Source organism: Haematobia irritans, chromosome 5 (assembly GCF_050003625.1).
Source record: "Haematobia irritans isolate KBUSLIRL chromosome 5, ASM5000362v1, whole genome shotgun sequence".
Taxonomy (NCBI): Eukaryota; Metazoa; Arthropoda; class Insecta; order Diptera; family Muscidae; genus Haematobia; species Haematobia irritans.
In genome coordinates, this window is record NC_134401.1 from 22,270,825 (window position 1) to 22,294,963 (window position 24,139).

At 27.9% G+C, this 24,139-nt stretch overlaps 1 protein-coding gene across 1 annotated transcript; it reads right to left on the bottom strand.

The window, feature by feature from the left end:
- Positions 1-378: 378 nt before the first annotated feature.
- Fancm (FA complementation group M) lies at positions 379-23,909 on the bottom strand. Its single transcript, XM_075310168.1, has 5 exons — positions 22,403-23,909; positions 17,019-17,130; positions 13,862-16,947; positions 1,090-1,307; positions 379-1,026 (listed from the first exon to the last, which is right to left on the bottom strand). The coding sequence occupies exons 1-5, from the start codon at positions 23,747-23,749 to the stop codon at positions 666-668; spliced, it is 5,124 nt and encodes a 1,707-aa protein (XP_075166283.1). The 5' UTR covers positions 23,750-23,909; the 3' UTR covers positions 379-665.
- Positions 23,910-24,139: the final 230 nt, after the last annotated feature.

Sequence of the window (24,139 nt, forward strand, 5' to 3'; positions counted from 1 at the left end):
CATCTGTTTGAGTGTCTTACGAAACCAACAGATCTAACACATACTTCACTTTGGATTCATCCAATAGAGGCAGCTCGCTTCCTCTAACTTGATGTAGGAATTTAAATGTCTAACACTTGTAATTGATTTTCATCTTTTCATCCCGTGATGGTAAGCCATTATTCCCAAGCACATAGTAATGCCTGGGATTTGGCATAAATGCTCTTGGTAAGCAGGTTTTCGCCTCAACTAATTTCTAATGTTTTTGCTGGGTATTTAAACTAATTTTTTTTAGTTATTTCACCTTGCAACTGTAGAATAGACAGTCCACATTTTAAACTATTAATATTAAAATGTTAATATTTTTGTTTTTAATTTATGTAACAACACAAACTGCAGTTCCTTTTTCAATTCTAATTTTTTAATGTACACACTTCTGTATATTTATAATGATGGCCACTTACAATTTTTTTCTAACATTTTTCAATAACACAATTAAAAACTACAATTATAGACAAACTTACAAAATAAATTAAACTGAGTTAAATTTTATAAATCTAATGGGAACTAAATACGTAAAAATCTATATCAAAACGAAGATAATAGACTTACAACAACTTACAGTTCGTCTGAGTATAATATGGCAAAAACAGTCTTTTTTCTTGGGTAATCACTGATCCGAGAAATTAAACAAAATCATCACTATCATCATCTGAACTATCACCAATTATATGCACCGTTCGTTTCTTTTGCTGTGGCTTTTTGGTATTTGGAATTTGTCCAGCAGCAGCAGCTAATTTAGCATTTTTCTTAGCTCTCCTTCGTTCTTTTAAAATCTTTTCAGCTCTCTCCAAAGGACACATAGAAACTTCGGTGACATCAGCTTTATTGTTAATAAAGCTTTCATCTTCGTCTACTACAAAGGAATCGGCTACATATTGAGAACATATATCCTCGGGCAATACAGCTTGGGAATATATGTGAGAATGATCATTGTAAACACGTGGAGCTGGAATTTTGAAGGCGCCTCTTCTATTTTGGGGACTCCTAACATAGAAAAAAAATTTGTTAATTTCATTTTCTATGCCTTGTTTTCTGTTAGAATCTTACTTAAGTGATTGCAAATACATGGCCTGCATGTGTGATGTGGATGCTTGATCGTTGTCATCATCATCGCTCATAACTACCACAGAGTCAAGCAAATAATGACCCACGGAATGTTCAGCCTCATCTTCACTATTATCGGAACCGCTTACCACAGCTTCTTGCTCGATGAAGGAGTTGAAACGTCTTCGTTTTCTGCGATGGTGTATACTACTTGTTAGAGCCTATAAACAAAAGAAGGAAAAGTAAGGTGAATTAAAATCAAGTGAGAAAAATTTTCCATAGAAATAACATTTTAACAAAATATTCTATAGAAATAAAATTTTTACAAAATTTTCCATAGAAATACAATTTTGACAAAATTTTTTATAGAAATTAAATTTTGCCAAACATTCTATAGAAATAAAATTTTGACAAAATTTTCTATAGAAATAAAATTTTGGGAAATTTTCTATAGAAATAAAATTTTCACAAAATTTTCTACAGAAATAAAATTTTCACAAAATTTTCTACAGAAATAAAATTTTCACAAAATTTTCTGCAGTTAGTTTAGTTAGTTAGTTTAGTCAATGTATGGTTTTAAGCTGCAATAAAAAACAACAACAAAGCTTAAAGAACAAAACCAACAATAACAAAACAAAACAAATGGAAATACAATTTTGATAAAATTTTCTATGGAAATATAATTTTGACAAAATTTTCTATAGAAATAAAATTTTGACAAAATTTTCTATAGAAATAAAATTTTGACCAAATTTTCTATAGAAATAAAATTTTGACAAAATTTTCTATAGAAATAAAATTTTGACAAAATTTTCTATAGAAATAAAATTTTGGGAAAATTTTCTACAGAGATAACCTTTTGGGAAAATTTTTTACAGAAATAAAATTTTGGGAAAATTTTCTATAGAAATAAAATTTTCACAAAATTTTCTATAGAAATAAAATTTTCACAAAATTTTCTATACAAATAAAATTTTGATAAAATTTTCTATAGAAATAAAATTTAAACAAAATTTTCTATAGAAATAAAATTGTGAAAAAATTTTCTATAGAAATTAAATTTTGACAAAACTTTCTATAGAAATAAAAATTTTACAAAATTTTCCATAGAAATAAAAATTTTACAAAATTTTCCATAGAAATAAAAATTGTACAAAATTTTCCATAGAAATAAAATTTTTACAAAATTTTCCATAGAAATAAAATTTTTACAAAATTTTCCATAGAAATAAAATTTTTACAATATTTTCTATAGAAGCAAAATTTTCTATAGAAATAAAGTTTTTACAAAATTTTCCATAGAAATACAATTTGACAAAATTTTCTATAGAAATTAAATTTTGACAAAACATTATATAGAAATAAAATTTTGACAAAATTTTCTATAGAAATAAAGTTTTGACAAATTTTCTATAGAAATAAAATTTTGGCAAAATTTTCTATAGAAATAAAATTTTGGCAAAATTTTATAAAATTTTATATATTTTTTATTATAGAATATACTAAGAATTGATGTAAACGGCGAGTTTGAGGTGAGTTATAAGCGAATACATATATGTTAGATTTACATTCATTGATTATACTGAACATATATAGAAATACAATTTGACAAAATTTTCTATAGAAATTAAATTTTGACAAAACATTCTATAGAAATAAAATTTTGACAAAATTTTCTATAGAAATAAAGTTTTGACAAATTTTCTATAGAAATAAAATTTTGGCAAAATTTTCTATAGAAATAAAATTTTGGCAAAATTTTCTATAGAAATAAAATTTTGATAAAATTTTCTATAGAAATAAAATTTTGATAAAATTTTCTATAGAATATAATTTTGACAAAATTTTCAATAGCAATACAATTTTGGGAAATTTTCTATAGAATATAATTTTGAAAAAAAATTTCTATAGAAATAAAATTTTGGGAAAATTTTCTACAGAAATAAAATTTTCACAAAATTTTCTACAGAAATAAAATTTTCACAAAATTTTCTATAGAAATAAAATTTTGATAAAATTTTCTATAGAAATAAATTTTTGGCAAAATTTTCTATAGAAATAAAATTTGAACAAAATTTTCTATAGAAATAAAATTTTGACAAAATTTTCTATAGAAATTAAACCAACAATAACAAAACAAAACGAATGGAAAAAGAAGAGGAAGCGCGCTCAAAATAAACCCAGCCAACTGCACTCAAATCGATGATTTGACAGTGGCATAGGAAAAGAGATATGTTTGCTTCGAATTTATTTCGGCATAAGCCGGTTCTCATACAAAATCTTTTTTCGGAAGGTTCAAGCGTGGTTCATTGTTGGGTTTAATGAACTGCCTGAATTTATTTTGATAATTGGTTGATAGTTTTGCTGCAAGTAGAGGATGCTAATGAGGAATGTGGTAATTCCGAAAAGTGCGTCCATCCAACCATCTTGCAGTCTATAGGACTTTGCCCAAATAAATTTGACTAACATTATTTTCCTCTGTTGGTTAGGCTACACTTGTAGTTTAGTCAATGTATGGTTTTAAGCTGAAATAAAAACAAAAATAAAAAACAACAAAATTTTATTTCTGTAGATTTTTTTTTTAAATTTTATTTCTTTAGAAAATGTTGTCAACGTTTTATTTCTATAGAAAATTTTGTCAACATTTTATTTCTATAGAAAATTTTGTCAAAATTTTGTTATATCATTTCCTCTGGGAACAATAAAGATTTTTTATAGTATTCTGAATTTGTATATGTTTCGTTAGAGTTAATTCTTAAAGAAATTTAATATGGGATTTGACAATCAAAACATTAACCATTTTGTTAGTTTAATCTACATTTGATATGAATTAAATAATTAATTGTATTGAGACATATTCTATTTCTAGGTTAGGTTATACACTAGAGTATTAATAACCGAAAAAAATCTATTATAAAGCCAAGGACATTTTGAAATGGTTATTGTTTGATTCATTTTTGAAATGATTAACCTCTTCCAAAATGTATGTGTTCGATGTAAGTTATTCCAAGTACACCGATTTATATTTTTAATTACACATTTCAATTTCATTAAATCATATGGATCAGAATTCTTTGACAAATTTCAAAATTTGTAGACATTAAATATCGAAATAGTCTTGAGTATTATAATATTTTTAAGAAGTATATTGATTATATTAATAAAAAGTATTTTTTGTGGATTCAATATATACGTTTTTGCCAATCGAACTAATCACTGCTTAAATTGAAAAAAAAATCACCAAAAGCACTATAAGGAAACGCCGAAAAGAACCAGTTGGCGCTTTTTTGAAAATGCTCTAATGATGCACCATTGATTACGAAATATTTTTTTTTGTAGATTTTCTACAAATAAATCTCCACATTTTATGCTCTCGTCTTGGAAAAAGAGAGTCTCTCAATAATTGTGGAGGGGAAATTTCCGTTTCCAATCAGTCTCCTTATTTACTTAAAAAGTATTTTTGCATGGTATCCACCACCAACCCATACATTGCTTAAACTTGTTAGTACGGTGTTACCTCTCGCCTCGTTCGGTTTATATTTAGTGTCGCGCGCTTGTTGAGCCTTGATCATTTCATGTGTGTGAATGTGTTTAGTGCTTTTTAACTCAGTTTTGTGTTCCGTTGCTCGGTATTTCATATTAACAAAAAAAAGTGAATTCAATAGAATATACTAAGAATTGATATAAACGACGATTTTGAGGTGAGTTATAAGAGAATACATATATGTTAGATTTACATTCATTGATTATACTGAACATATAGATTTAGTAAATTATAAAACAAAACGTTTTGCTATTCCATTATACGACATTTTATTATTAATGGTTTTCATTTTTTCCTGGCCATAATTTTCAATACTGGTGCTTATGTTATGTTATTTGCTAACATAAATATTGATAGGACAAAAATATTTATTCTCAGACATTTTTTGAATAATAGAGACTGTGTTATATTCTAGAATATTTTTCCATTACAATTCATTGTCTGCTTTAGCTTCCATTTACTTGCACAATTTTGCAACTTTCCGTTTACATTATATACAAAAACGTTTCCGCTCTCTTTTTCCAAGAAAATGGAAAAAAGCCCGCCAAAATCATTACTGTTCTGCTAGCAGCACAAAACGTTGTTGTTGTTTTTTGTAAAATTTATTTTTCCATGAAATTCTCTTAGTTTGTGTCCCTATCTGACCAAACGAGAGTTTCTCCAAATTGGGAGTACAAATATCTATTTGTATCAAAACATGAAAAGTTGTTTTTGTAGAGTCCATTGCACGGAATGCTCTTAATTTGTGTTCTCATTTGTTTATCCAAGAGAATTTGGTGAGTACAAGTTTCCGTTTCCATCTAGTTACGTTTGAAAAGATTCTTAGCAGTGATGCCAACTCCTGAATGGTTAAAAGCACCGAAAGTATATTATATTTTCTAACACACCAATTCCCATCACAAAACATATCCAGCCAGTTAATCAGCAAAGAAAAACAAGAAACAACAAACCTTCGCAATAGAATATGGATAACTTAAAAGATATATTATATAGTCCGATAACTTTTAAAATACGTATTGATTTGAAGCCATTTTAAAATTATGAACTTTTATCAAAAATTAATCTGTTCGATGTACGTTGTACTGCTTTATATTTTTAATACTTATTTCAATTTTATTCCATTCATTTTGATCAGCAATGAATTTCAATAAAAAAATTCTTCGACAAATTTCAAATTATGTGTTTCAGAGGACAAAAAAAAATTTGTCGACATTAAATACAGAAATACTCTTGAGTATTTTAATATTTGCAGGGAGTCTATTACTTATTTCGTCGCTTTTTGGAAATCGAAAACCAAAAATTTTCTATAGAAATAAAATTTTGAGAAAAAATTCTATAGAAATAAAATTTTAGAAAATTTTCTATAGAAATAAAAATTTGACAAAATAATATAAATAAAATTTGAGAAAATTTTCTATAGAAATAAAATGTTGTCAAAATTGTCTATAGAAATAAAATTTCGTGAAGCTTTTCTTTAGAAATAAAACTTTGATATATACACTGAAAAAACAGTGAACCCACCAGGAAAGAAAATTTTAGTTAATTGTTGAAAAAATTGTAGAAAATTTTAACTAAACAGTATTATAAACGCAGATGTCGCTCCGATTTCGCAAAAACAATTAAAAAATTTTCGACAAATTTGAGAAGATTTATCATACAAAATTATTATTTTTCACTTATCAAAGAAAATTTCGTAGTTTGAAGGAAAAAATTGGAGTTCAAAATTGCAAAAATGTCTTTAGTGCCATACGAAGTTCATGATGGACGCATTATTGGTAAAATTGACAAATATTAAGGAATTCTGAACTATTTTGTGGGAGACTCGAATTTAGTTCATCTTTATACTTCAATTGTGTATAATTTTTTTCTTCTGCTTTAGTTAAGTTAACTTACGTACGCAAAAAATTGTTAATGGCATGGAAACTTTCTTAAAACGTAATAATTCCATGAACTAAAAGAGAATAAAATCAGCTTTAGTGAAATATAGGGTTCACTTTTTTTTTTTGAGTGTAGAAATAAAATGTTATTTCTATAGAATTTTTTTGTCAAAATTGTTTTTCTATAGAAAATTTTGTCAAAATTGTTTTTCTATAGAAAATTTTGTCAAAATTTTATTTCTATAGAAAATTTTATTTCTATGAGATATTTTGTCAACATTTTTTTCTTTAGAAGATTTTGTCAAAATTTTATTTCTATAGACAATTTTGTCAAAATTTTATTTCTATAGAAAATTTTGTCAAAATTTTATTTCTACAGAAAATTTTGTTAAAATTTTATTTCTATAGAATATTTTATCAAAATTTTGTTTCTATAGAAAATTTTGTCAAAATTTTGTTACATCATTTGTTCTTCATCCTCTGCACCCAAAAAAATGAACCCACCGTAGAAGAAAATGTAGGTTTATTTTAGAAAATTTTAACTAAAATAGTTTTCTAATTGCAACATGCTATAAATAAGTTAATACTTTTGGTCAAACTGAAGAAATATTTTTAAAAACAATTAATTTTTTTCTGTCGTTTAAGAAAATTTCATATATTGAAAGAAAAAATTGGATTTAAAAATTGTTAACATGTCTTTAGCGCTGTACGAAGTTCAAGACAGGTACAATTTTAGTAAAATTTCCTCATTTTAGAGACTTATGAACTCAATTGAAGCAAACTTCTGCCATTTTAGGAAAATATGAACTATTTCATTTTGTAGTAAAATTGTGCACTATATTTGTATACAACGTTTTTTTCTTATTTTTAGTTCACGTCATTAATGCTAGCAAAAAATTATTCAAATAAGGAACATTTACTTATATTGTGCAAAATTTAACTAAAATCAACTAATCTTCCTGAACTAAAATAAAGTTCATTTGGCATTAGAGCCCCTTTTTTCTGGGTGTGGGAACAATAAAGATTTTTTTATAGTATTCTGATGTTGTATATGTTTCGTTAGAATTAATTTTTAAATAAATTTAATCTGGAATTTGACAATCAAAACATTAACCATTTTATTATTTTAATCTACATTTGATATGAATTAAATAATTAATTGTATTGAGACATATTCTATTTCTAATTTTATTAAAAAAAAATAAATCATAGCACTAAACGTTCTCTCCACTTATACACTAGAGTATTAATAATGGAAAAAAAACTATTACAAAGCCAAATACATTTTGAAATGGTTATTGATTTGATTAATTTTTAAAATGATTAACCTCTATCCCAAATGTATGTGTTCGATGTAAGTTATTCCAAGTACACCGTTTTATATTTTTAATTGCACATTTCAATTTCATTAACCCCCATTTTCATGAAGCTCCGTTAGTGCTTCGTTAGCTAACGAACTTTTAAACCGTACTATGGACATATCTGTCATCATGGTTATGTATTCCATATACCAATTAGGAACTTAACTGATGAAAATTTTTCAGTTGAAAATATCGAAATAGTCTCGAGTATTATAATATTTGAAGGGAGTATATTTCTTATTTTAATAATAAGAGTTTTTGTAGATTCTATAAATTTTGACGAACTAATCTCTTCTTAAATTGAAAAAAAAAATCACCAAAAGCACTATAAGGAAACGCCGAAAAGCACCAGTTGGCGCTTTTTTGAAAATGCTCTAAAGAGGCACCATTGATTACGAAATATTTTTTTGTAGAGTTTCTAAAATAAATCTCCACATTTTATGCTCTCGTCTTGGAAAAAGAGAGTCTCTCAATAATTGTGGAGAGGAAATTTCCGTTTCCATTTTTTTGGAGTAGAGAACTAGTGCTCAGTCTCCTTATTTACTTAAAAGGTATTTTTGCATGGTATCCACCACCAACCCATACATTGCTTAAACTTGTTAGTACGGTGTTAACTCTCGCCTCGTTCGGTTTATATTTAGTGTCGCGCGCTTGTTGAGTCTTGATCATTTCATGTGTGTGAATGTGTTTAGTGCTTTTTAACTCAGTTTTGTGTTCCGTTGCTCGGTATTTCATATTAACAAACAAAAGTGAATTCTATAGAATATACTAAGAATTGATATAAACGACGATTTTGAGGTGAGTTATAAGCGAATACATATATGTTAGATTTACATTCATTGATTATACTGAACATATATAGTTAGTAAATTATAAAACAAAACGTTTTGCTATTCCATTATACGACAATTTATTATTAATGGTTATTATTTTTTTTTCTGGCCATAATTTTCAATACTGGTGCCTATGTTATGTTATTTCCTAAATATTGATAGGAAAAAAATATTTATTCTCAGACATTTTTTGAATAATAGAGACTGTGTTATATTCTAGAATATTTTTCCATTACAATTCATTGTCTGCTTTAGCTTCCATTTACTTGCACAATTTTGAATTTTCCGTTTATATTATACATAAAAACGTTTCCGCTCTCTTTTTCCAAGAAAATGGCAAAAAAAAAGCCCGCCAAAATCATTACTGTTCTGCTAGCAGTACAAAATGTTGTTGTTGTGTTTTTGTAAAATCTATTTTTCCATGAAATTCTCTTAGATTGTGTCCCCTATTTGACCAAACGAGAGTTTCTCCAAATTGGGAGTACAAATATCTATTTCTATCCAAGTAAGAGAAATTGTTTTTGTAGAGTTCATTGCACGGATTGCTCTTAATTTGTGTTCTAATTTCTTTACCCAAGAGTATTTGGTGAGTACAAGTTTCCGTTTCCATTTAATTACGTTTGAAAAGATTCTTAGCAGTGATGCCAACTCCCGAATGATAAAAAGCACCAAAAATATATTATATTTTCTAACACCCCAATTCCCATCACAAAACATATCCAGCCAGTTAAAATTAATCAGCAAAGGAAAACAAGAAACAACAAACCTTCGCAATAGAATATAGATAACTTAAAAGATCTATTATATAGTCCGATAACTTTTAAAATAAGTATTTATTTGAAGCCATTTTAAAATTATGAACTTTTAAAAATTTTAAAAATCAATATGTTCGATGCGTTGTACAACTTTATATTTTTAATACTTATTTAAATGTTATTCCATTCATTTTGATCAGTAATGAATTTCACTATAGAATTCTTCGACAAATTTCAAATTATGTTTTTCAGAGGACAAAATAAATTTGTCGACATTAAATATGGAAATACTCTTGGGTATTTTAATATTTGCAGGGAGTCGATTACTTATTTCAATTTAAGAGCTTTTGTGAGTTTAATACACACGTTTTTAATGACATTCTTATCAAGATCAGAAATGTTACACTCGTCGCAAGACTTTTCAAAATACCAAAATAACAATATTGATTTATAACAGGATCAATATTACAAATAAAATTTTGACAAAATTTTCTATATAAATAAAATTTTGTCAATATTTTCTATAGAAATAAAATTTTGACAAAATCTTCTATGGAAATAAAATTTTGACAAAATCTTCTATGGAAACAAATTTTTGACAAAATTTCCTAAAGAATAAAAATTGGGAAAAATTTTCTATGAATATAAAATTTTGACAAAATTTCCTATAGAAATAAAATTTTGTGAAAATTTTCTATAGAAATAAAATTTTGACAAAACTTTCTACAGAAATAAAATTTTGTGAAAATTTTCTATAGAAATAAAATTTTGACAAAATTTTCTATAGAAATAAAATTTTAACAAAATTTTCTATAGAAATAAAATTTTGACTAAAATTTCTATAGAAATAAAATTTGACAAAATTTTCTATACAGATAAAATTTGGACAAAATTTTCTGTAGAAATGAACTTTGGACAAAATTTTCTATAGAAATAAAATTTTGACAAAAATTTCTATAGAAATAACATTTTGACAAAATTTTCTATAGAAATAAAATTTCGAGAAAATTTTCTATAGAAATAAAATTTGGAGAAAATTTTCTATAGAAATAAAATTTTGATAAATTTGTCTATAGAAATAAAATTTTGACAAAAATTTTCTATAGAAATGAAATGTTGATAAAAATTTCTATAGAAATAAAATTTTGTGAACATTTTCTATAGAAATAAAATTTTGACAAAATTTTCTATTGAAATAAAATTTTGACAAAATCTTCTATAGAAATAAAATTTTGTGATAATTTTCTACAGAAATAAAATTTTGTGAAAATTTTCAATAGAAATAAAATTTTGATGAAATTTTGTACAGAAATAAAATTTTGATAAAATTTTCTATATAAATAAAATTTCGATAAAATATTCTATAGAAATAAAATTTTGACAAAATTTCCTATAGAATAAAAATAGGAACAAATTTTCTATGGAAACAAAATTTTTACAAAATTTTCTATGAAAATAACATTTTGACAAAATTTTCTATAGAAATAAAATTTTGACAAAATTTTCTATAGAAATAAAATTTTGACAAAATCTTCTGTAGAAATAAAATTTTGACAAAATATTCTATATAAATAAAATTTTGACAAAATATTCTATATAAATAAAATTTTGACAAAATTTTCTATATAAATAAAATTTTGACAAAATTTTCTATAGAAATAAAATTTAGACAAAATTTTCTATAGAAATAAAATTTTGACAAAATTTTCTATCGAAATAAAATTTTGACAAAATTTTCTATAGAAATAAAATTTTGACTAAAATTTCTATAGAAATAAAATTTTGTGAAAATTTTCTATAGAAATAAAATTTTGACAAAATTTTCTATAGAAATAAAATTTTGTGAAAATTTTCTATAGAAATAAAATTTTGACAAAACTTTCTACAGAAATAAAATTTTGTGAAAATTTTCTATAGAAATAAAATTTTGACAAAATTTTCTATAGAAATAAAATTTTAACAAAATTTTCTATAGAAATAAAATTTTGACTAAAATTTCTATAGAAATAAAATTTGACAAAATTTTCTATACAGATAAAATTTGGACAAAATTTTCTGTAGAAATGAACTTTGGACAAAATTTTCTATAGAAATAAAATTTTGACAAAAATTTCTATAGAAATAACATTTTGACAAAATTTTCTATAGAAATAAAATTTCGAGAAAATTTTCTATAGAAATAAAATTTGGAGAAAATTTTCTATAGAAATAAAATTTTGATAAATTTGTCTATAGAAATAAAATTTTGACAAAAATTTTCTATAGAAATGAAATGTTTATAAAAATTTCTATAGAAATAAAATTTTGTGAACATTTTCTATAGAAATAAAATTTTGACAAAATTTTCTATTGAAATAAAATTTTGACAAAATATTCTATATAAATAAAATTTTGACAAAATTTTCTATATAAATAAAATTTTGACAAAATTTTCTATAGAAATAAAATTTAGACAAAATTTTCTATAGAAATAACATTTTGACAAAATTTTCTATCGAAATAAAATTTTGACAAAATTTTCTATAGAAATAAAATTTTGACTAAAATTTCTATAGAAATAAAATTTTGTGAAAATTTTCTATAGAAATAAAATTTTGACAAAATTTTCTATAGAAATAAAATTTTGACCAAATTTTCTATAGAAATAAAATTTTGGCAAATTTTCTGTATAAATAACATTTTTACAAAATTTTCTATAGAAATAAAATTTTGACAAAATTTTCTATTGAAATAAAATTGTGACAAAATTTCCTATAGAATAAAAATAGGAAAAAATTTTCTTTGGAAGCAAAATTTGCTATGAAAATAGCATTTTGACAAAATTTTCTATAGAAATAAAATTTTGACAAAATTTTCTATAAAAATAAAATTTTGTGAACATTTTCTATAGAAATAAAATTTTGTGAACATTTTCTATAGAAATCAAATTTTGACACAATTTTCTATAGAGAAACAAGTAAGGAAAGTCTAAAGTCGGGCGGGGCCGACTATATTATACCCTGCACCACTTTGTTGGCCTCTGTGGGCAAATGAGTGTAAATCGGGCGAAAGCTATATATAAATCTGAACCGATTTAACTGATATTTTGCAAGTTTTTCGAGACTCATATTCGGATGTACGGAATTTGAGGAAGATAGGTTGATATACACGCCAATTATGACCAGATCGGTGAAAAATATATATGGCAGCTATATCTAAATCTGAACCGATTTTTTTAAAATCAATAGGGATCGTCTTTGAGCCGAAACAGAACCCTATACCAATTTTTAGGACAATCGGACTAAAACTGCGAGCTGTACTTTGCACACAAAAATACACACAGACAGACGGACAGACAGACAGACGGACATCGCTAAATCGACTCAGAATTTAATTCTAAGACGATCGGTATACTAAACGATGGGTCTCGAACTTTTCCTTCTTGCCGTTACATACAAATGCACAAACTTATTATACCCTGTACCACAGTGAAGGGTATAAAAAACGTTAACAAAATTTTCTATAAAAATAAAATTTTGACTAAATTTTCTATATAAATGAAATTTTGTGAAAATTTTCCATAGAATTAAAAACTTGTGAAAATTTTCTATAAAAATCAAATTTTGACAAAATTTTCTATAGAAATAAAATTTTGACAAAATATTCTATAGAAATAAAATTTTGACAAAATTTTCTATAGAAATAAAATTTTGACAAAATTTTCTATAGAAATAAAATTTTGACAAAATTTTCTATAGAAATAAAATTTCGATAAAATTGTCTATAGAAATAAAATTTTGACAAAATTTTCTATATAAATAGTATTTTTACAAAATTTTCTATAGAAATAAAGTTTTGACAAAATTTTCTATATAAATAAAATTTTGACAAAATTTTCTTTAGGAATAAAATTTTGTGAAAATTTTCTATAGAAATAAAATTTTGAAAAAATTTTCTATAGAAATAAAATTTTGTGAAAATTTTCTACAGAAATAATATTTTGACAAAATTTTCTTTAGAAATAAAATTTTGTGAAAATTTTCTATGGAAATAAAATTTTGACAAAATTTTCTATTGAAATAAAATTTTGACAAAATTTTCTATAGAAATAAAATTTTAACAAATTTTCTATAGAAATAAAAAATGTTAGTGTACTGAAACGATTTCGAAAAAAAATCCCCTTTAATTAATGGAAATTTCCCACTAACTCCTCAAGTCTCCATCCAAAAAAATGATCCCCAATTTTTGGGAAAATCGTGTTAATGTTGGCAACACTATGCTTACATCGCGAACTACGAAATCTGTCGCAGTACTAATATGCACAACCAATATAGCCCTTTATTGGGCTACAACAAATTTCGGTGGGTAAGGTGAAAATATCAACTTTTCCCTTTATAACGGTCAGTTTCAAACAAGATATACTTACAGTTTGTGTTACAGGAACTTCTTGTTCAAAATCAGTATCCTCATCATCCGTATTTATACCTCCTCTTTTTCCACCTGCCGAGATAATTGTCACATCATTTTGACTAGATTCACTCTCCGAATCACTATCGAATATTTTACGTTTGGGAGGATTTTTACGTTTTATCACTGGTATAATGCTATCATTTTGTGTGGCAGGAGGGATAGATGGCGATTGTTTGGAACTATTATGGTCCATCATTGAGGAGAATCCTAAGCATGAAGGGGTATTTCTGAAAGAGCTGGGTAGTTTTACACGACCCTTTCCTTGTTTTAAGTACATATCAAAAAGACTTGGAGACTTTTGATTTTGTGTTTTGGTTTCCGTCGAAAGGCGATTCGTTGGTGATGATATAGGGTTAGTGGTTTTCATACTGGCCGTAATAGTTTTCTGGGGAGATCTAAATGTATTTGTGGACGGATTAATGGATGATATACTTTTTGGTAAATTTAATTTTGCTGATAATTTGGAAGCCAGTGAAGTTTTTTTGGGTCCCATCACATTGGGAGATTTTAATTGATCCTCGGCAAATAGATCTGGTGAATGTCTTGCCATAGATTCTTTAGAGATATTTTCTTTAATACTTTCTCGCCTGGCAGTTAGAGAATGGGCAGGCATGTGACTGGTTTTTAAAAGTTCTTCTTCTTCGGGAAATGGTTCCATAAAAGCATCCATATCTAAATCTAGTTCATGTTGCAAGGATATATCGGGAGGTGTAGGCAAACTGGAGGTAGCTTTAGGTTGATTTATAGGTATTTTAAATTCTTCCAATTCTGGTGTGGAATTTAAAGAAGGCGGTGTAAGTTTTAGGTTTGAATTAGGGTTTTCCAAATTCATGGCAGAATCATCATGAGCATTAACATCAGCAATCCTATTTGAATCCTTTGGAGAAATGGATTTGGTCTTCTCCTCGTTGTCTTTTTTTGTTTGGGTAAATTTCATTTCTGCTTCCAAAGCAGCTAAAAACATTTCATCTTCATCCTCATCATCCTGCTGCATATGATCTATGGGATTTTTTAAAGTAGAAGATAAAATTTCAGGAGCTTTTGTGAGATCTGGTTTATCTGCTGTGGTAGGATATTCAGTTTCTGGTATAACCAAGGATCCCGTTGTTATATCGGTATCTCTGGATGTTGAATCGTCATCTTCTGCCATGATATTATTTTTGGTTTCTTCATCTTTGCGACGTTCCAATAATAACGTGTTCAATTCTTTTTCACACATTAATAAGGAATCCAGGAATTTACTGGAACTAGACTGATCTTCTTTCTGGTCTTCACATGTTGAAATTCCCTCGTGGTCATTTTCCTCTTTAACTTGCTCTAGTTTGGTTAACAAACTAGTTTTCTTAGTACGACCTCCCTGAAGATTTAAGACTTTATTTGATGAACCTTGTAATGGGGTCGATTTGAAAGCAATATCGGGTTTATTAAATTCCAACCATTGACTACAATATTTAGATTCGGTAAAGGAAACATCATCGCCAGGATTTAGGGTTTGCTCTTCCTCCTCACCATCTACATAGGTATTATAGACCATGGACTGTTGTATACCAGCTAGGGATTCCTCTTTGACTTTCTCCCAATCCTTATATCGCTCAGTTTGCTTAAATTTTTCCTGGACCCAATCGAAGGTTTCACTACTTTTGAGAGGTGAACCCAGGTCGCCAAATATTTTATTTAACTGTTCATTAAATATTTCTTCCATATTTCCCGCATCATCCTCGTCCTCATCATCGGAAAATTCTCCATTGACATCAGCCGTTTCCTCTTTAAATTTCTCCATTTCTATATCTAGTAAATATTTTTCCAATTTATCCATACCACCAAAAACGATTAGAATTTGTCTGTGAACTTCTTTGATAGATTTCTCTTCTTCTGTTACATCTCCTTCCAAATCTTGTAGGGCTTCCAATAATTTAATTTGTTCTAGGTTTTGTCGTAGAAAATCTAAATTGCAAGTAAGCAGGAGATATTTCATTTCATTGGACATTTCTTTGGATTTTAAATGATAGGCCAAATCATTAATTTTGGCCCTTTTCAAGATCTGAGATGTGGTGAAGGTGGTATCCATGAATTCTTGTAGTTTTCTATAATTCTCATCAATAGCTTTGGGTAATTTATCATTACCCCTTGAGACTTTTACTTCTTCATTGGAATCCTTTAGAAACGACCTTATAGATCCTTGACTATAAGATTCCAATTTTAATTGCTTTTTTGGTGTAACCTTTTCCAAAATCTCTGGAGAATCTTCATCGCACAAATCTATAGGTTCATCTAAAATCTTGGCATTTATTTGCAATGCCGTTTCTTTTGTCTTAATTTTCTTCGGCAATTTTTGTGTTGCTGCTGGTGATTGGAGATCTTGAAAAAGACTTTTCATTTTATCAAAACTCTTTTCGATTTTCTGTTGAGTATTTATACCAGGGCGTGCTTGAGTCATTTTGGTATCTATTTCAAAAAATTCCAAATCTTCTGCATCTAATTCTCTGGCTGGTTTCTTATTGAAAAATTTACGCAAATCTTGTGTTCCTTTTTCCGAGGTTTTACTTTTTGCCCCTGACTTTTTAGATCCCAAAGTCTTTTTCTGTTTCGTATCTTCGACCTGCTCGACATCTTCATCTGCATCATCATCGTAAGGTTTTACAAAAGTTTGTATACATTTTGGTTTAAATTCGGTGGGAACTAATCTTGGTGCATGTTTATACAAAGCTTGTTGGATCACTTGTGATCTTAAGATTTTCTTATTCGTTTGATCTTTGCTACTTAAGACCTCTTTGAGAAGTTGTTGTTCTCTACCCTCTGTTACCAACATAACCACATTCCCATTTTTCTTACGTCCTGTTCGACCAATCCTTTGAACAAATCTTGTAGGATTTGATGTGCTAATATCAAAGCATACAATTAAATCAACTTCACCTACATCGATACCTTCCTCACCAATGGATGTGGCTATAAGAATGTTACTTTTTCCCGTACGGAAATCATTCATAATTTGAATTTGTTGTTTTTGTGTTAGAGCTCTAAGATTTCCAGTGCCACCTTGTCCTAGAAGATGGGGCAATTATTTATAAATCATTGTAGAATTTTCATTAAAACATTTTTGGGAAATTTCTTACCTACAAAACATCTAGGTCTTAGTTTTGGAACATGCTGCAACAGCATACGATAGATCAATAATACCGATTCTCGGTATTCACAAAAGACTATGGCACGAGATTCTTCATTCTCCTAGAAATTTAATAAAAAAAAAGAATAATAATTTATATAAGGATCATGGATAAAAATTCATATTGTAGGTGGGCCTGACAAAAAACTTTCTATTAATATCTTCCCAAACCAGGTCCAGACCATGAATTGGATAAAATGACACGGTCCAGTTTTGATCGTTGAACCCACCCAATTGTACCCAAAAAATGTAAGCGTAACAAAAATATCTTCAATCTTTTCAGTTACAGCCTAAAAGAGCTACATGACAATGACCTTTAGTGGCACTGCATAGGAAAAAATGGCAATTGGCCACTTAAGTGGTATAACGCTAATCTATGCACAGTGCTCGTGTTTTTTCTGACCACAGGAATTCTTGCAAAGCTTTAATGCCGTTGTTGCACTTGTCGAATGGCCAATATGTCTAAATAAATGCAATATGACATTAAGGGAATCGATTCCTGTTTTACTAAATGAGTCTGAGATTCCCCAGACAACAAAATCATGTAAGGTTATAGATCTAATCATTTCTGTGTACACAGAAAAAATATTATTTGATTCAATTAATTTTTAAATGTCTTCAATCACAGATATGTCAAAGTCAATAAAAAAAATTAATTGTTCCAATTAAAAAATTAAATGATATAATTAATTTTTGTTTCAATTGAAAACTTTGTTGAACCAATTAAATTTTTAATTGAATATTTTTTTGTTTTTAATTCAATTAAAATTTTAATTAGAAAAATTTTGATGATATTTTTTTCTGTGTATAGTCAATGCTTATGCTTTTGCCTTTTTAGAAATGTCCAACGCCAGTGTGTCACTCTTCTTCTTTCATTCAATATAACTCCGAGGTATTTTTCTCACTCTCCCAAGAGAATTTCTATGTAATCTATGGATTTGGGTTTAACGATGTGAAACCATGCCTTTGCAGAAATTATCCATAGATTATTACCCCTCGTCACTATGTATCGCTAAAAATTTGCCTGGCATCCTGTGCTTCAAAGATCCACATACGATTAACTAAAAAGAACTATAAGGAAGGCTATTGGGGACTATAACGAAACATGGACCGATACCCACCACACTTGTTTATGGACGTAAAATACGTCCAGATTTTGAATTTCAGGCAAATCGATTAAAAATTGGATGTCTAGACGTGTAAGAAAACAAAGGGAAGGAAGATCAGTCTTTTGTAATTTCAAGCAAATCGGATAAAAATTACGGCATCTAGAAGCCCAAAAAGTAAAATTGGGAGAACCGGCTATATGGGGGCTATACCAAAACATAGACCGATACACACTATATACGGCACACGTATGTGGAGATCTAAACCACCACTAGATTTCCATTTTCAGGCAAATTCGATAGCACTTTACCTTTGCCACTTGAGCCAAAAATAATGTACCAAAATTTGAAGAAAATTTTAAAAAATACCGAATAAAAAATCTTATGAAAAAAAGGGTTCTTAGGTTTCATTATTTGAATATTGACTTTAAAGAAAATTTAGTCTAACTTTTATTATGTTTGAATTTTATTTTTAAAGAATATTTTCTTTTCTAAAAGAAGGAAAATTCTCAAAATTTTATTTCTACAGGAAAATTTTCAAAATTTTCTTTTCTATAGAAAATTTTGTCAAAATTTAATTTCTATAGAAAATTTTGTCAAAATTTTATTTCAAGAAAATTTTGTCAAAATTTTACTTCTATAGGAAATTTATCAAAATTTAATTTCTATAGAAAATTTTTGTCAAAATTTTATTTCTATAGAAAATTTTGTCAAAATTTTATATCTGTGAAAAAATTTGTCAAAATTTTATTTCTATGGAAAATGGAAAATTTTGTCAAAATTTGATTTGTATAGAATTGTACCATTTTTGGTAGAATTCTAACAACAGGCAAATTGGTTAAAAAGTGGATGTACGCGTCTAGACATCCAATCCAAATCCAAGAAGGCATATCGGGAGATCAGTCTTTTGTAATTTCAAGCAAATCGGATAAAAATTGCGGCGTCTAGAAGCCCAAAAAGTCAAATCGGGAGAACCGGCTATATATGGGAAGCCATTGGGAGCCATTGTGGTGCAATGGTTAGCATGCCCGCCTTGCATACACAAGGTCGTGGATTCGATTCCTGCTTCGACCGAACACCAAAAAGTTTTTCAGCGGTGGATTATCCCACCTCAGTAATGCTGGTGACATTTCTGAGGGTTTCAAATCTTCTCTAAGTGGTTTCAGTGCAATTTGGAACGCCGTTCGGACTCGGCTATAAAAAGGAGGTCCCTTGTCATTGAGCTTAACATGGAATCGGGCAGCACTCAGTGATAAGAGAGAAGTTCACCAATGTGGTATCACAATGGACTAAATAGTCTAAGTGAGCCTGATACATCGGGCTGCCACATAACCTAACCTAACCTTTCTATAGAAAATTTCGTCAAAATTTAATTTCTATAGAAAATTTTGTCAAAATTTTATTTCTATAGAAAATTTTGTCAAACTTTTATTTCTATAGGAAATTTTGTCAAATTTTAATTTCTTTAGAAAATGTTGACAAAATTTTATTTCTATAGAAAATTTTTTAAAAATTTTATTTCTATAGAAATTTTTTTAAAAATTTTATTTCTATAGAAATTTTTTTTCAAAATTTTATTTCTATACAAAATTTTGTCAAAATTTAATTTCTATACAAAATTTTGTCAAAATTTAATTTCTATACAAAATTTTGTCAAAATGTCATTTCTGGAAAATTTTGTCAAAATTTTATTTCTATAGGAAATTTATCAAAATTTAATTTCTATAGAAAATGTTTGTCAAAATTTTATTTCTATAGAAAATTTTGTCAAAATTTAATTTCTATAGAAAATTTTGTCAAAATTTTATTTCTAGAAAATTTTGTCAAAATTTTATTTCCATAGGAAATTTTGTCAAAATTTTATTTTTATAGAAAATTCTTGTCAATTTTTTTTTTAGAAAATTTTGTCAAATTTTAATTTCTATAGAAAATTTTAACAAAATTTTATTTCTGTAGAAAATTTTGTCAAAATTTTATTTCTATAGGAAATTTATCAAACTTTAATTTTCTATTGAAAATTTTTATTTCTATAGATAAATTTTTATTTCTATAGATAATTTTGTCAAATTTGAATTTCTATAGAAAATTTTAACAAAATTTTATTCCTATAGAAAATATTGTCAAAATTTTATTTCTATAGGAAATTTATCAAAATTTAATTTCTATAGAAAATGTTTGTCAAAATTTTATTTCTATAGGCAATTTATCAAAATTTAATTTCTATAGAAAATTTTTGTCAAAATTTTATTTCTATAGAAAATTTGTCAAAATTGTATTTCTAAAGGAAATTTTGTCAAAATTTTATTTCTATAGGAAATTTATCAAACTTTAATTTTCTATTGAAAATTTTTATTTCTATAGATAAATTTTTATTTCTATAGATAATTTTGTCAAATTTGAATTTCTGTAGAAAATTTTGTCCAAATTTTATTTCTATCGAAAATTTTGTCAAAATTTTATTTCTATAGAAAATTTTGTCCAAATTTTATTTCTATAGAAAATATTGTCCAAATATTATATCTATAGAAAATTTTGTCAAAATTTTATTTCTATAGAAAATCTTGTCAAAATTTTATTTCTGTAGAAAATTTTGTCAAAATTTTATTTCTGTAGAAAATTTTCTCAAAATTTTATTTCTATAGCAAATATTGTCCAAATTTTATATCTATAGAAAATTTTGTCAAAATTTTTATTTCTATAGGAAATGTTGTCAAAATTATATTTCTATAGAACATTTTGTCAAAATTTTATTTCTATAGAACATTTTGTCAAAATTTTATTTCTATAGAAAATATTGTCCAAATTTTATATCTATAGAAAATTTTGTCAAATTTTAATTTCTGTAGAAAATTTTGTCAAAATTTTATTTCTATAGAAAATTTTTGTCAAATTTTTTTTTTTCTTTAGAAAATATTGTCAAATTTTAATTTCTATAGAAAATTTTTGTCAAAATTTTATTTGTGTAGAAAATTTTCTCAAAATTTTATTTCTATAAAAAAATTGGAGAAGAATATTCTACCAAAACATCAAGAATTGTACCATTTTTGGTAGAATTCTAACAACTGTGGCAACGGTGCGTATACCCCCACCTGCTTTGGCATACCAATGCAGCCTGAAAATGGATCTGATAGTCTAAATAAGTCCATAACAAGAAAGCTCTTCATATGCGTAATAATAAAACAATTTTATGAGCAATACATTCGGCGCCACCTGTAGGCAAATAGGACACACATGAATACATTACAGGGTAGCTATTATATACTAGATGGCGCTCCTTTATATTTAGCGGAGCCACCGTGGTGCAATGGTTAGCATGCCCGCTTTGCATACACAAGGTCGTGGGTTCGATTCCTGCTTCGACCGAACACCAAAAAGTTTTTCAGCGGTGGATTATCCCACCTCAGTAATGCTGGTGACATTTCTGAGGGTTTCAAAGCTTCTCTAAGTGGTTTCACTGCAATGTGGAACGCCGTTCGGACTCGGCTATAAAAAAGGAGGTCCCTTGTCATTGAGCTTAACATGGAATCGGGCAGCACTCAGTGATAAGAGAGAAGTGCACCAATGTGGTATCACAATGGACTGAATAGTCTAAGTGACCCGATACATCGGGCTGCCACCTAACCTAACCTATATTTAGCGTTTATCAATTTACAACCTCTACTCTTGGAACTTATAACCCAAATTTTCCAAACAAGAAATCTGTTTCCCCCTTTGCTTTATAATTGCTCAAATGCAAAGTCTTGGGAATACGAAAAATAAAGTCTTTTATTTCTGTACAAAATAGCCCTTGGACTGTCCATTGGGGATTATTAGTATACAAAAGAATCAACCCCGGAGATACTGCTTCATTCTCCTACTACGAGTCCAGTAAAACTAAACAAGCCTGCTTTAGCTTATACTCGACAGGGTTTTTATGCTCATGCATAACGCTAGGGTCTTCACAATCTTTTATTATCTCTAAGTTGTCATGTTATATACATGAATGTCTATTTTAAAACAAAAAACTCTTATTATTTGGTGTTTAATTCCATCAAATAAATTACAAAAATAGCTGATGGCCTTAGCAGCCAATGCTACTTTTCTTTTTTTATCATACATTTACTGTATGATTAAAATAAACAATAAATAAATAAATAATAAATTAAAAAAAAAAAAAAACAAATGTAAATGTAACCGCAATACTTAAAGTGCGCAAAAACGAACATGCAGAACTTAACATTCCACTCACCTCAAAATGTTTGAGCAAACATTCTCGAGCTTTTTCAAATTTTGGATGACCAAAATCCAAATCTTTGGGCATTTCGGCAATTTGACCATTTGTCATGGGACCAGCGGATACATTGAAGGGATTAGGTCCTAGTTCTTCTTTTAAGCGATCGACCATATTTCTCAAACGACGATCCATTTGTAGAACAAATTTCTGCTTTCCATCTTCATCATCTTCGAAATTATTAAGAAATACCCGTAGACCATGACGTTCCAGCAATTCCAAGGAATGATACAGACTAATACATATTGCAAAGTTACTACTTATCGCAGAGTGCTGGGGATGACGACCATTGTGTAGAGAACGTTCTTGGTATCGTTTCTGTTCATATACAAGGAAATTACGATTTATATTGGCCAATGAGCCGGAAAGCATTTGACAATCGATTAGTTGTCTCAAATAGGGATCAATTATTTCCAAAAGTTCTTCACGAATTTCTTTAATTTGTTCACCCAATGACACCACCACTGTTTGCATGGATCTCTTGTGGACATATGGCACAACATCTAAGGAGGTATCCCATCGAACTTCCACATGAGAAATAAGTAGATTACGACACACCTCAGCAACATCTTCCATAGTTCGACCGGGTGTTGCGGACAAAGCAAGAACACGAAAATATTTTGTCCTTGCCGCTAGGGCCTGAGTAACTTCTGTATAGGCATATTTACCCTTTGCCTTGTGGGCCTCATCAATAACAATAAGTTTGATATCTTCAAAGGGAAATTCAAATTTTTGGAAACCAGTCGAGTCGTCGAATGTTGTTCCACCTTCCTCATCGTCTGCAATATGACTTCCCATAATATCCGATTGCACAACTTGTGGTGTGGCAAAGAATACTCGCTTACTTTTCCACAGCTCTATGCGTTTTGCCTTAGGCAATCTGCCTGTTAACTCAACGGTATCTTTACGTGGAAAGGGCATTATTTTTTGACAAGCTTCAATCTGTTGATTAACCAAAGGTCTAGTGGGAGCCATGAATATCACTTTACCACGAGGATACCAGCGATATAGATTGTACATTACCACTGCTGCTATAAATGTTTTTCCAAGGCCCGTAGGAAGAACAACTAGAGTATTTCGGTATAGGGCGGCTTGTACAATACTCAACTGATAGGATCGACATGGTAGATTTGTGGGGTAAATCCAGGAGTCTCCAACATTACTATCGAAGCCCCGATGTTGTTCACCATCTCGTAGACGTGTGTTATCTATCCCATCTAGAGGTTTGTCCAGTAAATTCTGTAAATGAGGATCATCGAAATTTATATCCGTCCAGGGATCGAATTCCTTTGCTCCGGTCGCCATTTCAACACATGCATTTTTTGTGTCCCAACGAACTTATGTATGCATGTGAAACTAATCAATATAGCACAATTAATTACTGAAACATCAATTATTTAATTTATTTTACTTTTATGATTTAATTTATTAAACACAAACAATTCTCTCTTCCTCTCAACTATCAGCTGTTGATCTTGATATTTCCAGAGTTACCTACTCACAAAAAAATGATTATGTATTGATGGTATCCAGAGCTGTATTCTACTCAAAAAAATGCAATTTTGAATGAATAGACGAATGAGCAAAATATTGTGTATGTGAAAGTAAAATTAAAATAATTAAGGAAATATAATCACTCAAAAACCAAAATCATTTAAATGTAGACGCAGAAAAGCAAAAAACCCTGCTAGCATT